General features: G+C 45.4%; 1 protein-coding gene and 1 long non-coding RNA gene across 4 annotated transcripts in view; both read right to left on the reverse strand.

Annotated features, from left to right (window-relative positions):
- The window catches only part of LOC125713170 (NACHT, LRR and PYD domains-containing protein 12-like), a 39,796-nt gene extending 39,738 nt beyond the window's left edge, over window positions 1–58 (reverse strand). Inside the window, exon 1 of the mRNA XM_048984117.1 lies at window positions 19–58. Within this exon, the coding sequence (XP_048840074.1) occupies window positions 19–55 (37 nt within the window). The 5' untranslated portion in view covers window positions 56–58. The remainder of the gene's footprint in view (window positions 1–18) is intronic.
- A 7,086-nt stretch (window positions 59–7,144) lies between these two features.
- The window catches only part of LOC125713171 (uncharacterized), a 53,575-nt gene continuing 47,535 nt past the window's right edge, over window positions 7,145–13,184 (reverse strand). The window contains exons 3-4 of one of the 3 annotated variants that reach the window (XR_007383499.1): window positions 12,912–13,025; window positions 10,008–10,050 (exon numbers count right to left, since the gene is read on the reverse strand). This is a non-coding gene — a long non-coding RNA (uncharacterized LOC125713171). Of the gene's footprint in view, window positions 7,304–10,005; window positions 10,165–12,911; window positions 13,026–13,184 lie in introns of those variants that run through there. The other 2 variants (XR_007383504.1, XR_007383498.1) reach the window with 2 other exon arrangements.

A 13,184-nucleotide genomic window follows, 5' to 3' on the forward strand; every position in this document is an offset into this window, starting at 1 on the left:
ATGAGATATAGCTCTTACTCTTCTCCACTTTGTCAGCGAGATCATTTTGCTTCATGGTTCTCAGTGTGATCATCAGAGCTCCCTCTCTACCGTAGATCTTCTGCATCTGATCATCACTGTCCAGAACACTGTCTTCCTCTAGATGAGGCTCAGAGCATTCTGGGTAATTCTGATTCAGGCACTCTGTGATCTTCAGCTCATCCTTCAGGAACCTTATAGCATTTTCCTCTAGTAACTAAAATACATAGTTAATTACAGTATAGCTACATGTACTATACCGTTTCATAGTTTCATTTGTAAATCATAAGTCTGAATAACTTTTTTTTAAAATGATTAGTAATGTAAAATGTAAGCTAAATAACAAAACACATAAGAAAATATATATCAGCAATAAATGCATACCTTCAATAAAGAAGATTGACTGAATTTATCTTGTAGATCGGAACTGTATTCTTCCATTTGCTTTCTGTGAATTAGGCAGAAATATAAAGACATTGAATCATCTAAACAAGTGTAACAAAGTCTGTAATGGTCCTATTAAAAGTGTTGTTGATGCCGAAAAAAATAACCTAGTGGTATATTTTAATTTGAAAAGATGTAAGATACCATTTTAAACATTATTCATTATGGCAGCTTCATGATATCAATCTTCTCATGACAGTAGAAGAGAACCAGTGATATACTCCAACACACAGAGAGATGCAGCCGGCAGGAAAGACAATTTGCTATGTAGTCCTTAACTTAATTTCAAACGAATTTCAGCATGATAAGCAGAGCCAACTAACGGCATTTGGTTCACCCTTCTCAGTCAACAAACTGAGTCAATAGTCAGAGAATTTATGATGGCATTTGATAGGAACTTCTCCTGGAGCTGACACCTTATCATGGTAGAGTGGTTGCGTGTTCCAATGATACCAGGAGCTAAGTTGCCCGGGGCTTTATGCCCCTGGTAGGATAGGCAAACAGGTCATGGGTGAGGAACCACATGAAGTGTGGCTCTTAAAACCCTTTATGATGAGTTATAACATAGATCCACATTTTCCCCTCGCCTGGACACGGGTCACCAGGGTCCCCCGCTGGAGACAGGCCTGGGGGTGGGGCTCAATGGCGAGTGCCTGGTGGCCAGGCCTGCACCCAAGGGGCCTGGTCGGGCACAGCCTGAAGAAGGCACGTGGGCCCCCCCTCCAATGGGCTCACCACCTATAGGAGGGGCCAAAGGGGTTGGGTGCAGTATGAGTTGGTTAGTGGCCGAGGCGGGGACCTTGGCGGTCTGATCCTCGGCTGCAGAAGCTAGCTCTAGGGACATGGATTGGACCCTCTTCCACTCTGGAGTTGCTCACAGGGAGAGGTGCCAAGCAGAGGTGGGCATACAATCTGTGTTGGGTGGTGTCTTGTTCTGTGCTCGTCACGGATTGTCCACAATGAACAACATGTTCAAGCATAAGGGTGTCCATATGTGCACTTGGCACCAGGACACTCTAGGCTGCAGCTCAATGATCGACTTTGTGGTCATATCATCAGCATTGTGGGCACATGTATGGGGCACTCAGGAGAGGAGAGGGGCGGAGCTGTCAACCGATCACCACCTGGTGGTGGGTTGGCTCCATTGCTGGAGGAGGAAGACCTGGTATGTGTGTGTGTGTGTGTGTGTGTGTAATTATATATATATATTAAATAAGATTACACAGATTGTTGCAGACGTCAACTGTATCTATTTATTATATGAAATATAACCACTTGAATGTGATACGTAAACATACACACGCACGTGAAAGTCTTTATATATATATATATATATATATATATATATATATATATATATATATATATATATACAGTCAGGTCCATAAATATTGGGACATCGACACAATTCTAATCTTTTTGGCTCTATACACCACCACAATGGATTTGAAGTGAAACGAACAACATGTGCTTTAACTACAGACTTTCAGCTTTAATTTGAGGGTACTTACATACAAATCAGGTGAACGGTGTAGGAATTACAGCAGTTTGTATATCTGCCACCCACTTTTTAAGGGGACCAAAAGTAATGGGACAATTGGCTGCTCAACTGTTCCATGGCCAAGTGTGTGTCATTCCCTCATTATCTAATTTACAAGGAGCAGATAAAAGGTCTAGAGTTCATTTCAAGTGTGCTATTTGCATTTGGAATCCGTTGCTGTCAACTCTCAATATGAGATGCAAAGACCTATCACTATCAGTGAAGCAAGCCGTCATTAGGCTGAAAAATAAAAACAAACCCATCAGAGAGATAGCAAATACATTAGGTGTAGCCAAATCAACTGTTTGGAACATTCTTAAAAAGAAAGATCGCACAGGTGAGCTCAGCAACACCAAAAGAGTTGCAAGACCACGGAAAACAACTGTGGTGGATGACCGAAGAAATCTTTCCCTGGTGAAGAAAAACCCCTTCAGAACAGTTGGCCAGATCAAGAACACTCTCCAGGAAGTAGGTGTATGTGTGGTAAGGTCAACAATCAAGAGAAGACTTCACCAGAGTGAATACAGAGCATTCAACTAAAGATGTAAACCATTGGTGAGCCTCAAAAACAGGAAGGCCAGATTAGATTCCGTCATTGATGTTGTAGCCCTTGTGGGTGGTCCTCTTCGGAGGTGGAGGAGCTCTGTCATGCCCAGCTCATCCGCTCCTCGTGTGTGCCACGCCCCCTGCCTTCCCACGTGTATTTCCCTGATTGTACCCCGCTGTATCGGATTACTTTGATTAGTCTTGTCTGGTTTTAAGTCCTGGTCTTACTTGTTAGCGGTGTCCGTCATTCTGTGACGCGGGACGTCGGCGGTAGAGGCGCACGGGTACGGTGACGAGCGGAGAGGTAAGCGACCAGGCAGAAGTAGAGTAAACGGGGATTTATTATGATGACAAGGACTGGGGAACATGACACGCCAACGACCATCACCACCCACAAGGGCTACAACATCAATGACGGACACTGCTAACAGGTAAGACCAGGACTTAAAACCAGACAAGACTAATCAAAGTAATCCGATACAGCGGGGTACAATCAGGGAAATACACGTGGGAAGGCAGGGGGCGTGGCACACACGAGGAGCGGACGAGCTTTGTTATATTAAATATATTTGTCATTTATGCCATATCAAAGCATGTGTAGCCAAGTGGGGAAAATTGATCCCTTTGCCCTATTGGTTCCCCTGTGTTTTGGGTGGGTCTTAGCGCTATATAAAGGGTGGATTCGGTTAGGTATGGTGCTGACGCAGTTCCTGTTGCTGGTGGTGGAAGCAGCAGCTGTGCTGTGAGTGGGCAGGGGGTTAATTGGTTTCCGTAACCATCCCTTAGCCATTGGTTGCGGTATACTGATCGCATGGTTGGGGAAATGCATGCCGCTGGGGAGTTGCGTCCTGTTGCTGTTGGGGAGGTGGTGAAGGCAGCCCCAGCAGTGGTTTAAGTCTTCCGGTTGGTGGTATGTATATCGGGGAGATTAGCGGGGTATTTAGTTGTTAGCGTGGCCTGTAAGTATTTTAATATATTACAGGTTTACTGGGGAACGTGGACCTCGCCGCTGTTTTGTCTGTCTGGTTACCAGCGATCGACATCTGTGCATCCTGTGGAGAACGTGGATTCGTGGGGTGGCCAGAGCGGGACTTTGGTGCCAGGAGTTGCTCGGAGTGCTGCTATTCCGCTGCCGATTGCGGCATCTAGTCCATGCATATACTGCCTCAAGATTTTGTATTTTGGTTGTTTTGGTATGCTTTATTTTATTGCATGTTTAATTATTTGTGTGCCTTGGTTTGTTAATTTATTTTGATTGTGATTTTGTATTTATCTTGGGGGCGGTTAAGCAGGCCTAGCGGGGTAACGGAAAGCGGCGGTACCCTACTAACCTGGTGTCTTGTTCCCTCATCTGTGTTTCAGGGCTAGTAGCCTTGCGCAGCACCCGCCTGGTGTATGGTGGACGTCACCCGTGTGCTGTAAAGTCACCGGTGTTGGTGTATTACGCCGGGTGCGGGGTTGATGGCAGGGATTGGGCGCCTACGGGGTTTTAGATTTATGGTGTGGACTACTGAACCTTTGCATTGAATGTAATAAAACAAATAACTTTTACTGGCTCGCGTCTCTGGCCCTTTCCGGTGATTCGAACCTGTGTGCTGTTTTGAGGGTTGGGGTGTTAGGGTCCCCAGGGCAGTGTCCCTGGGGTGGCGTAGTCGGCTACTCATAGGGGAAAAAAAGGGGTATTATAGATCGCTAGGCCACACATGTATATGATTCCTTACAACACACCGCTAGATAAACTCTTTTGGTACAGACCAGAGTTGAAGAAGTGACTTCAGGTTGGGGGATGACTTCAACTGAGTGACTGTGATTCATTTGCAAAACAAAAGGTGTTTATGGTGCTGGAGAGAAGGCCGGCAGCTTGTGTGGAGAGGAAGAAGGGGGGCTCCTTCCAGGAATTCTAGTGTGTATCCTAGGGTCTTATTCATCAGTGAGGGAAGGATGGAGCGGGAGATCGACAGGCGGATCGGTGCGGCGTCAGCAGTGATGTGGGCACTGCATCAGTCTGTCATGGTGAAGAAGGAACTGAGTCAAAAGGCAAAGCTCTCGATTTACCAGTTGATCTACGTTCCTACCCTCACCTATTGTCATGAGCTGAATGTAGTGACCAAAAGAACGAGGTCGCAAATAAAAATGGCCAAAATGGATTTCCTCTGCAGGGTTGCTGGGCTCTCCCTTAGAGACAGGGTGAGAAGCTTGGTCATTTGGACGGGACTTATAGTAGAGTCGGTCCTCCACCGCTTCAAGAGGAGCCAGATGAGGTGGCTCGGGCATCTGGTCAGGATGCCTCTTGGACCACTCCGTGGTGAGATGTTCTGGGAATCTCCCGCTGGGAGGAAGCCCTGGGGAAGACCAAGGATACACTGGAAGGACTATGTTGCCGACTTGCCTGGGAATGCCTCAGTATTTCTCCAAAGGAGCTGGATGAACTTGGCAGGGCGAGGGAATTCTGGGTTTCCCTGCTTAGACTGCTGTCCTTGCAACCCGACCAGGATAAGTGATATATGATAGATAGATGGATGGATGGCATTCTTTAGTAAGTTATTTTCCTTATACTGTACCTTGAAAGTGACTGTATACCTTTTGATTGAGAGTCTGAGTGTTTAAAACATTATTTGTTTAAATGCACATTCACCTTTGATCTATTGGAAAAGGGGTGCCATTATTATCTCCACCAGCAGGTGGCAAACATGCTGGAAGAAGGCTAAGATACAAGTAGCTAGTTAAGCTCCGTGAAACTGGCCCTGCTACCAAGACCACAACTAAAAAATCCAGTGCTTGGTTAGTACTTTGTGCTGCTTTGTGCTACAAAAATTATGATTTCTGCTGCCTTCATAATATTTTAAGAAAATAGCAATTATTTATCCTAGACGATGTTGTCATGCAGCCCCTCTACAACAGCACACAGGCATAAAACCTGTTTGCTTCTTTGTCCAATTCACTGCATATTTAAATGTGCACCTGAACTCTCCTGTTTCCTCCAAAACTGTTCATTGGGAGCTTTACAGGGACAGTATTTATGGTGGGGCTGCTATAGGCAAATCTTAAGTCAAACATCGGATTCAATGGGGACAGCAGTGCAAATCCTGAGCTGTAGACAATGTGAAACATATATTTTGTCTGATTCCACCTTCACTGTCTTTTCTATACCCGGCAGAGTTACCAGGATCACTGCATAGCTAGAGTGCAGCACGAAGGTGGATCAGTGATGATTTGGTCTGCAAAACCATGGCATTACCAAGGTCCACTACTTCTTCTATATGGTTGAGTCACTGGCAAGGACTACCAAACCATTCTGGAGGACCATGTTTACCCAGTGGTGCAAAAATTGTACCCTGAAGGTGGTAGAGCGTCCCATCTGCCAGGAGACTGCTCAGAAAACTGGAGGAGAACATCAGTTGGGCCCAGATGAAGGTAAAGCATCTAGTTCACGTAGCATGTCAGTGGTGAAGGGAGTGCTTGCTGACCAGAGGTTCTTCATCAGAGAGGATATAATCCCCACAATAGCTGAACAGCCCATAAAAAGCCTCGGAAGGTGCTATGATACAAGCCTGAAAGACAGAGACCAGGTGAAACAACTGTGCAAGGACATTAATGCTGGCATACAGTCCATCGTCAACACCCAACTTCCTTGGAAATTAAAGACCTGCTGCTTCCAGTTTCGTCCCCTACCCCGGGCATTGTGGCCCCTTTCAATTTATGAGGTCCCCATCTCAATAGTAGAGAAGCTGAAAAGAGGAGTCACAGCCTACATGAAGAAGTGGCTAGGAGTTCCGCAGTTCCTCACCACCGTAGGCCTCTACGGAGATGGCGTCCTCAAGCTGCCCCTCACCAGCCTCACCGAGGAGCACAAGTACAAGTACATGTTTACCCAGTGGTGCAAAAATTGTACCCTGAAGGTGGTGCAGTGTATTGGGACACTTATGCACCAATAGAAACAGCAAGAATGGTGACAGAGTAGTTTGATGAACATGAAACTGAAGTAGAACATCGCCCATGGCCTGCACAGACACCAGATCTGAATATTATTGAGCCACTTTGGGGTATTTTGGAGGAGCATATATAATTTTGCACAGGACAAATAAAAGTACAGATTTCTGGATAGTGAAATATTTGGCATAGCGATGCATATTTGTGGATTGTACTCTGTGGGGTACAAATAATAAAGTCCAATAAAAATTTCCATACAAAACAGAATAACTTAAATTGTCAAAGACAAAAGGATTTGTGAAAGTTTAAAAAGATGCATTCTTTATTAAGCTATTTCCCTCATAGCTTGAATGTGCCTGTATATGTGATAGCCTGTTTGTCCGATCCTCCTGTGTGCCACGCCCCCTCATTTACCACGTGTGCAATACCGATTGTGGCCAGCTGTTTCCTGTTATTTCGATTTGTCCTGTGTATTTATGTCCACGTTCAGTCTGTCTCCCTAGAAACGTCATTGAAGTCTTACTGTGTAGTGTTGCCGTGCGTTGCCTGTTTCATGTCCCTACTCTCGTTTTCCATTAAATCCCATATTCCCCAGACCTCCGCCTCCTTCTCCTGCTTCCCCGTCTCACACACCACTTCTGAGCGTGACAGTATGCTTTTTGACTGAGAGTCTGAGTGTTTGAAATAGTGTTTGCTTAAATGCACATTTACCTTTGACCTGCAGGAAAATGTCCCTCTCTGAAGTGGTATGGAAGGTCCATTGAGCTGTCACTCTTCACAGAAATCCAGCTGGGTACAGGAACAGCTGCTCTGTCCATCGGAACACTGTGGACAGCAAGGGGGAACACATCCTCATTATTAAATATAATTTAAATAATGTGGGCAGCATCACATTAAATCTTCAGTTGTTCAGCCTTCTGCTCTACCTACCGTGAAGCTCTTCATGCAAGCAGACTTGTTTACAAACATGTTAAAGCTGAAACCTTAGTCTGAGCATGCTGTAATCAGTGCATAAGAATGCATTTATTTTTTAACTGAAACAGAAACATCCGTCCCAGCAGAACACAATCTATTGTCCAGTTGTTCTTAAAGGATATACAGGTACTAAGCAGGCCCCAATCCCATCAATGTCCAGGAAGCAACAGGAAATCAAATACCTCGATCAAAAAAGGAGACAAGTTAAGGAACTTTGTAAGAAAGACTCTGGAGTGAAGACGGGGGGTATATGCACTCTCCAAGCTGACATTAAAGTCCGTCTGGCATCCCTCTATACGGAAATAAAGAAGGAAGACAGAACAAACAAGATGCCAGTTCTACAAAGATCCCTTCAAATTCCTAAAGACTCTCAACACCTAGGAAAAAAGCAGAGTTCTGAGTACAACAAAGAACGCCCTGGAGAAGCACTGGAGAACAACGCATCCTGATCCAAGGTGCTATGAACGTCTGGCCATCCCCTCAGACATTACACTATTCGACCCTTCAGAATATCAATTTGAGACTCGCCCTCCAACAAGGAAAGAGGTGCAGAAGACAGTCCATCAGGCGAGAACAGCATCAGTCCCTGGACCAAATGGAGTCCCGTATAAAGTGTATAAGAATGCACCAGATGCTTGTAGGTTTCTTTGGAGGCTTGTGGGAGGAGTATAACAGAAGAGGACCATACTCAAAGTGTGGCGTAGAGCTAGTGAAGTCTTGATCCCAAAGGAAAAGGATGCAATGAACATGAGTCAGTTCCGTCCAATCTCCCTGCTTAATGTAGAAGGTAAATTCTTCTTCAGTGTCACTGCACGGATGATGCCCGAGTATCTGCGCAGAAATTAGTACACTGACACATCTGTACAGAAGGCGGTGATATCAGGCTTCTCCAGGTGTCCAGAACATGCTATCACGATCTGGCACCAGATCCAAATGGCAAAGCTGGAGAAAAGGGACCTCGATGTAATCTTCTTAGATCTCGCTACTGCCTTAGGCTCTGTGCCCCTCAAGCTCCTTCGGTTTGCCTTCAGCTTCTTTAACATCCCAGAAACCATCACAACTTTGGTTAGAGCCTACTTTCAGGACTTGCAGTTCTGCTTCTCAACTCTGGAATTTACCACTCCATGGCAGCGCTTGGAGGTTGGCATCATGGCTGGATGCAGAGTCTCTCCCTTGGCATTCACCATGGCGATAGAGATCATCATTCGAGCCTCAAAATGGGTCATTGGTGGACAACGAGTCAGCTCTTGTATGCGCCTCCATCCCCTCAGAGCCTATATAGATGACATCACCACCCTAACTTCCACCGTCCCATCTGCCAGGAGACTGCTCAGAAAACTGGAGGAGAACATCAGTTGGGCCCAGATGAAGGTAAAGCATCTAGTTCACGTAGCATGTCAGTGGTGAAGGGAGTGCTTGCTGACCAGAGGTTCTTCATCAGAGAGGATATAATCCCCACAATAGCTGAACAGCCCATAAAAAGCCTCGGAAGGTGCTATGATACAAGCCTGAAAGACAGAGACCAGGTGAAACAACTGTGCAAGGACATTAATGCTGGCATACAGTCCATCGTCAACACCCAACTTCCTTGGAAATTAAAGACCTGCTGCTTCCAGTTTCGTCCCCTACCCCGGGCATTGTGGCCCCTTTCAATTTATGAGGTCCCCATCTCAATAGTAGAGAAGCTGAAAAGAGGAGTCACAGCCTACATGAAGAAGTGGCTAGGAGTTCCGCAGTTCCTCACCACCGTAGGCCTCTACGGAGATGGCGTCCTCAAGCTGCCCCTCACCAGCCTCACCGAGGAGCACAAGTACAAGTACATGTTTACCCAGTGGTGCAAAAATTGTACCCTGAAGGTGGTGCAGTGTATTGGGACACTTATGCACCAATAGAAACAGCAAGAATGGTGACAGAGTAGTTTGATGAACATGAAACTGAAGTAGAACATCTCCCATGGCCTGCACAGACACCAGATCTGAATATTATTGAGCCACTTTGGGGTATTTTGGAGGAGCATATATAATTTTGCACAGGACAAATAAAAGTACAGATTTCTGGATAGTGAAATATTTGGCATAGCGATGCATATTTGTGGATTGTATTCTGTGGGGTACAAATAATAAAGTCCAATAAAAATTTCCATACAATACAGAATAACTTAAATTGGCAAAGACAAAGGGATTTGTGAAAGTTTAAAAAGATGCAATCTTTATTAAGCTATTTTCCGCATAGCTTGAATGTGCTGTATGTGAGATAGCCTGCTTGTCCGATCCTCCTGTGTGCCACGCCCCCTCATTTACCACGTGTGCAATACCGATTGTGGCCAGCTGTTTCCTGTTATTTCGATTTGTCCTGTGTATTTATGTCCACGTTCAGTCTGTCTCCCTAGAAACGTCATTGAAGTCTTACTGTGTAGTGTTGCCGTGCGTTGCCTGTTTCATGTCCCTACTCTCGTTTTCCATTAAATCCCATATTCCCCAGACCTCCGCCTCCTTCTCCTGCTTCCCCGTCTCGCACACCACTTCTGAGCGTGACAGTATGCTTTTTGACTGAGAGTCTGAGTGTTTGAAATAGTGTTTGCTTAAATGCACATTTACCTTTGACCTGCAGGAAAATGTCCCTTTCTGAAGTGGTATGGAAGGTCCATTGAGCTGTCACTCTTCACAGAAATCCAGCTGGGTACAGGAACAGCTGCTCTGTCCATCGGAACACTGTGGACAGCAAGGGGGAACACATCCTCATTATTAAATATAATTTAAATAATGTGGGCAGCATCACATTAAATCTTCAGTTGTTCAGCCTTCTGCTCTACCTACCGTGAAGCTCTTCATGCAAGCAGACTTGTTTACAAACATGTTAAAGCTGAAACCTTAGTCTGAGCATGCTGTAATCAGTGCATAAGAATGCATTTATTTTTTAACTGAAACAGAAACATCCATCCCAGCAGAACACAATCTATTGTCCAGTTGTTCTTAAAGGATATACAGGTACTAAGCAGGCCCCAATCCCATCAATGTCCAGGAAGCAACAGGAAATCAAATACCTCGATCAAAAAAGGAGACAAGTTAAGGAACTTTGTAAGAAATACTCTGGAGTGAAGACGGGGGGTATATGCACTCTCCAAGCTGACATTAAAGTCCGTCTGGCATCCCTCTATACGGAAATAAAGAAGGAAGACAGAACAAACAAGATGCCAGTTCTACAAAGATCCCTTCAAATTCCTAAAGACTCTCAACACCTAGGAAAAAAGCAGAGTTCTGAGTACAACAAAGAACGCCCTGGAGAAGCACTGGAGAACAACGCATCCTGATCCAAGGTGCTATGAACGTCTGGCCATCCCCTCAGACATTACACTATTCGACCCTTCAGAATATCAATTTGAGACTCGCCCTCCAACAAGGAAAGAGGTGCAGAAGACAGTCCATCAGGCGAGAACAGCATCAGTCCCTGGACCAAATGGAGTCCCGTATAAAGTGTATAAGAATGCACCAGATGCTTGTAGGTTTCTTTGGAGGCTTGTGGGAGGAGTATAACAGAAGAGGACCATACTCAAAGTGTGGCGTAGAGCTAGTGAAGTCTTGATCCCAAAGGAAAAGGATGCAATGAACATGAGTCAGTTCCGTCCAATCTCCCTGCTTAATGTAGAAGGTAAATTCTTCTTCAGTGTCACTGCACGGATGATGCCCGAGTATCTGCGCAGAAATTAGTACACTGACAACTCTGTACAGAAGGCGGTGATATCAGGCTTCTCCAGGTGTCCAGAACATGCTATCACGATCTGGCACCAGATCCAAATGGCAAAGCTGGAGAAAAGGGACCTCGATGTAATCTTCTTAGATCTCGCTACTGCCTTAGGCTCTGTGCCCCTCAAGCTCCTTCGGTTTGCCTTCAGCTTCTTTAACATCCCAGAAACCATCACAACTTTGGTTAGAGCCTACTTTCAGGACTTGCAGTTCTGCTTCTCAACTCTGGAATTTACCACTCCATGGCAGCGCTTGGAGGTTGGCATCATGGCTGGATGCAGAGTCTCTCCCTTGGCATTCACCATGGCGATAGAGATCATCATTCGAGCCTCAAAATGGGTCATTGGTGGACAACGAGTCAGCTCTTGTATGCGCCTCCATCCCCTCAGAGCCTATATAGATGACATCACCACCCTAACTTCCACCGTCCCATCTGCCAGGAGACTGCTCAGAAAACTGGAGGAGAACATCAGTTGGGCCCAGATGAAGGTAAAGCATCTAGTTCACGTAGCATGTCAGTGGTGAAGGGAGTGCTTGCTGACCAGAGGTTCTTCATCAGAGAGGATATAATCCCCACAATAGCTGAACAGCCCATAAAAAGCCTCGGAAGGTGCTATGATACAAGCCTGAAAGACAGAGACCAGGTGAAACAACTGTGCAAGGACATTAATGCTGGCATACAGTCCATCGTCAACACCCAACTTCCTTGGAAATTAAAGACCTGCTGCTTCCAGTTTCGTCCCCTACCCCGGGCATTGTGGCCCCTTTCAATTTATGAGGTCCCCATCTCAATAGTAGAGAAGCTGAAAAGAGGAGTCACAGCCTACATGAAGAAGTGGCTAGGAGTTCCGCAGTTCCTCACCACCGTAGGCCTCTACGGAGATGGCGTCCTCAAGCTGCCCCTCACCAGCCTCACCGAGGAGCACAAGTACAAGTACATGTTTACCCAGTGGTGCAAAAATTGTACCCTGAAGGTGGTGCAGTGTATTGGGACACTTATGCACCAATAGAAACAGCAAGAATGGTGACAGAGTAGTTTGATGAACATGAAACTGAAGTAGAACATCTCCCATGGCCTGCACAGACACCAGATCTGAATATTATTGAGCCACTTTGGGGTATTTTGGAGGAGCATATATAATTTTGCACAGGACAAATAAAAGTACAGATTTCTGGATAGTGAAATATTTGGCATAGCGATGCATATTTGTGGATTGTATTCTGTGGGGTACAAATAATAAAGTCCAATAAAAATTTCCATACAATACAGAATAACTTAAATTGGCAAAGACAAAGGGATTTGTGAAAGTTTAAAAAGATGCAATCTTTATTAAGCTATTTTCCGCATAGCTTGAATGTGCTGTATGTGAGATAGCCTGCTTGTCCGATCCTCCTGTGTGCCACGCCCCCTCATTTACCACGTGTGCAATACCGATTGTGGCCAGCTGTTTCCTGTTATTTCGATTTGTCCTGTGTATTTATGTCCACGTTCAGTCTGTCTCCCTAGAAACGTCATTGAAGTCTTACTGTGTAGTGTTGCCGTGCGTTGCCTGTTTCATGTCCCTACTCTCGTTTTCCATTAAATCCCATATTCCCCAGACCTCCGCCTCCTTCTCCTGCTTCCCCGTCTCGCACACCACTTCTGAGCGTGACAGTATGCTTTTTGACTGAGAGTCTGAGTGTTTGAAATAGTTTTTGCTTAAATGCACATTTACCTTTGACCTGCAGGAAAATGTCCCTCTCTGAAGTGGTATGGAAGGTCCATTGAGCTGTCACTCTTCACAGAAATCCAGCTGGGTACAGGAACAGCTGCTCTGTCCATCGGAACACTGTGGACAGCAAGGGGGAACACATCCTCATTATTAAATATAATTTAAATAATGTGGGCAGCATCACATTAAATCTTCAGTTGTTCAGCCTTCTGCTCTACCTACCGTGAAGCTCTTCATGCAAGCAGACTTGTTTACAAACATGTTAAAGCTGAAACC

Source organism: Brienomyrus brachyistius, chromosome 18, assembly GCF_023856365.1.
Source record: "Brienomyrus brachyistius isolate T26 chromosome 18, BBRACH_0.4, whole genome shotgun sequence".
Classification (NCBI taxonomy): Eukaryota; Metazoa; Chordata; class Actinopteri; order Osteoglossiformes; family Mormyridae; genus Brienomyrus; species Brienomyrus brachyistius.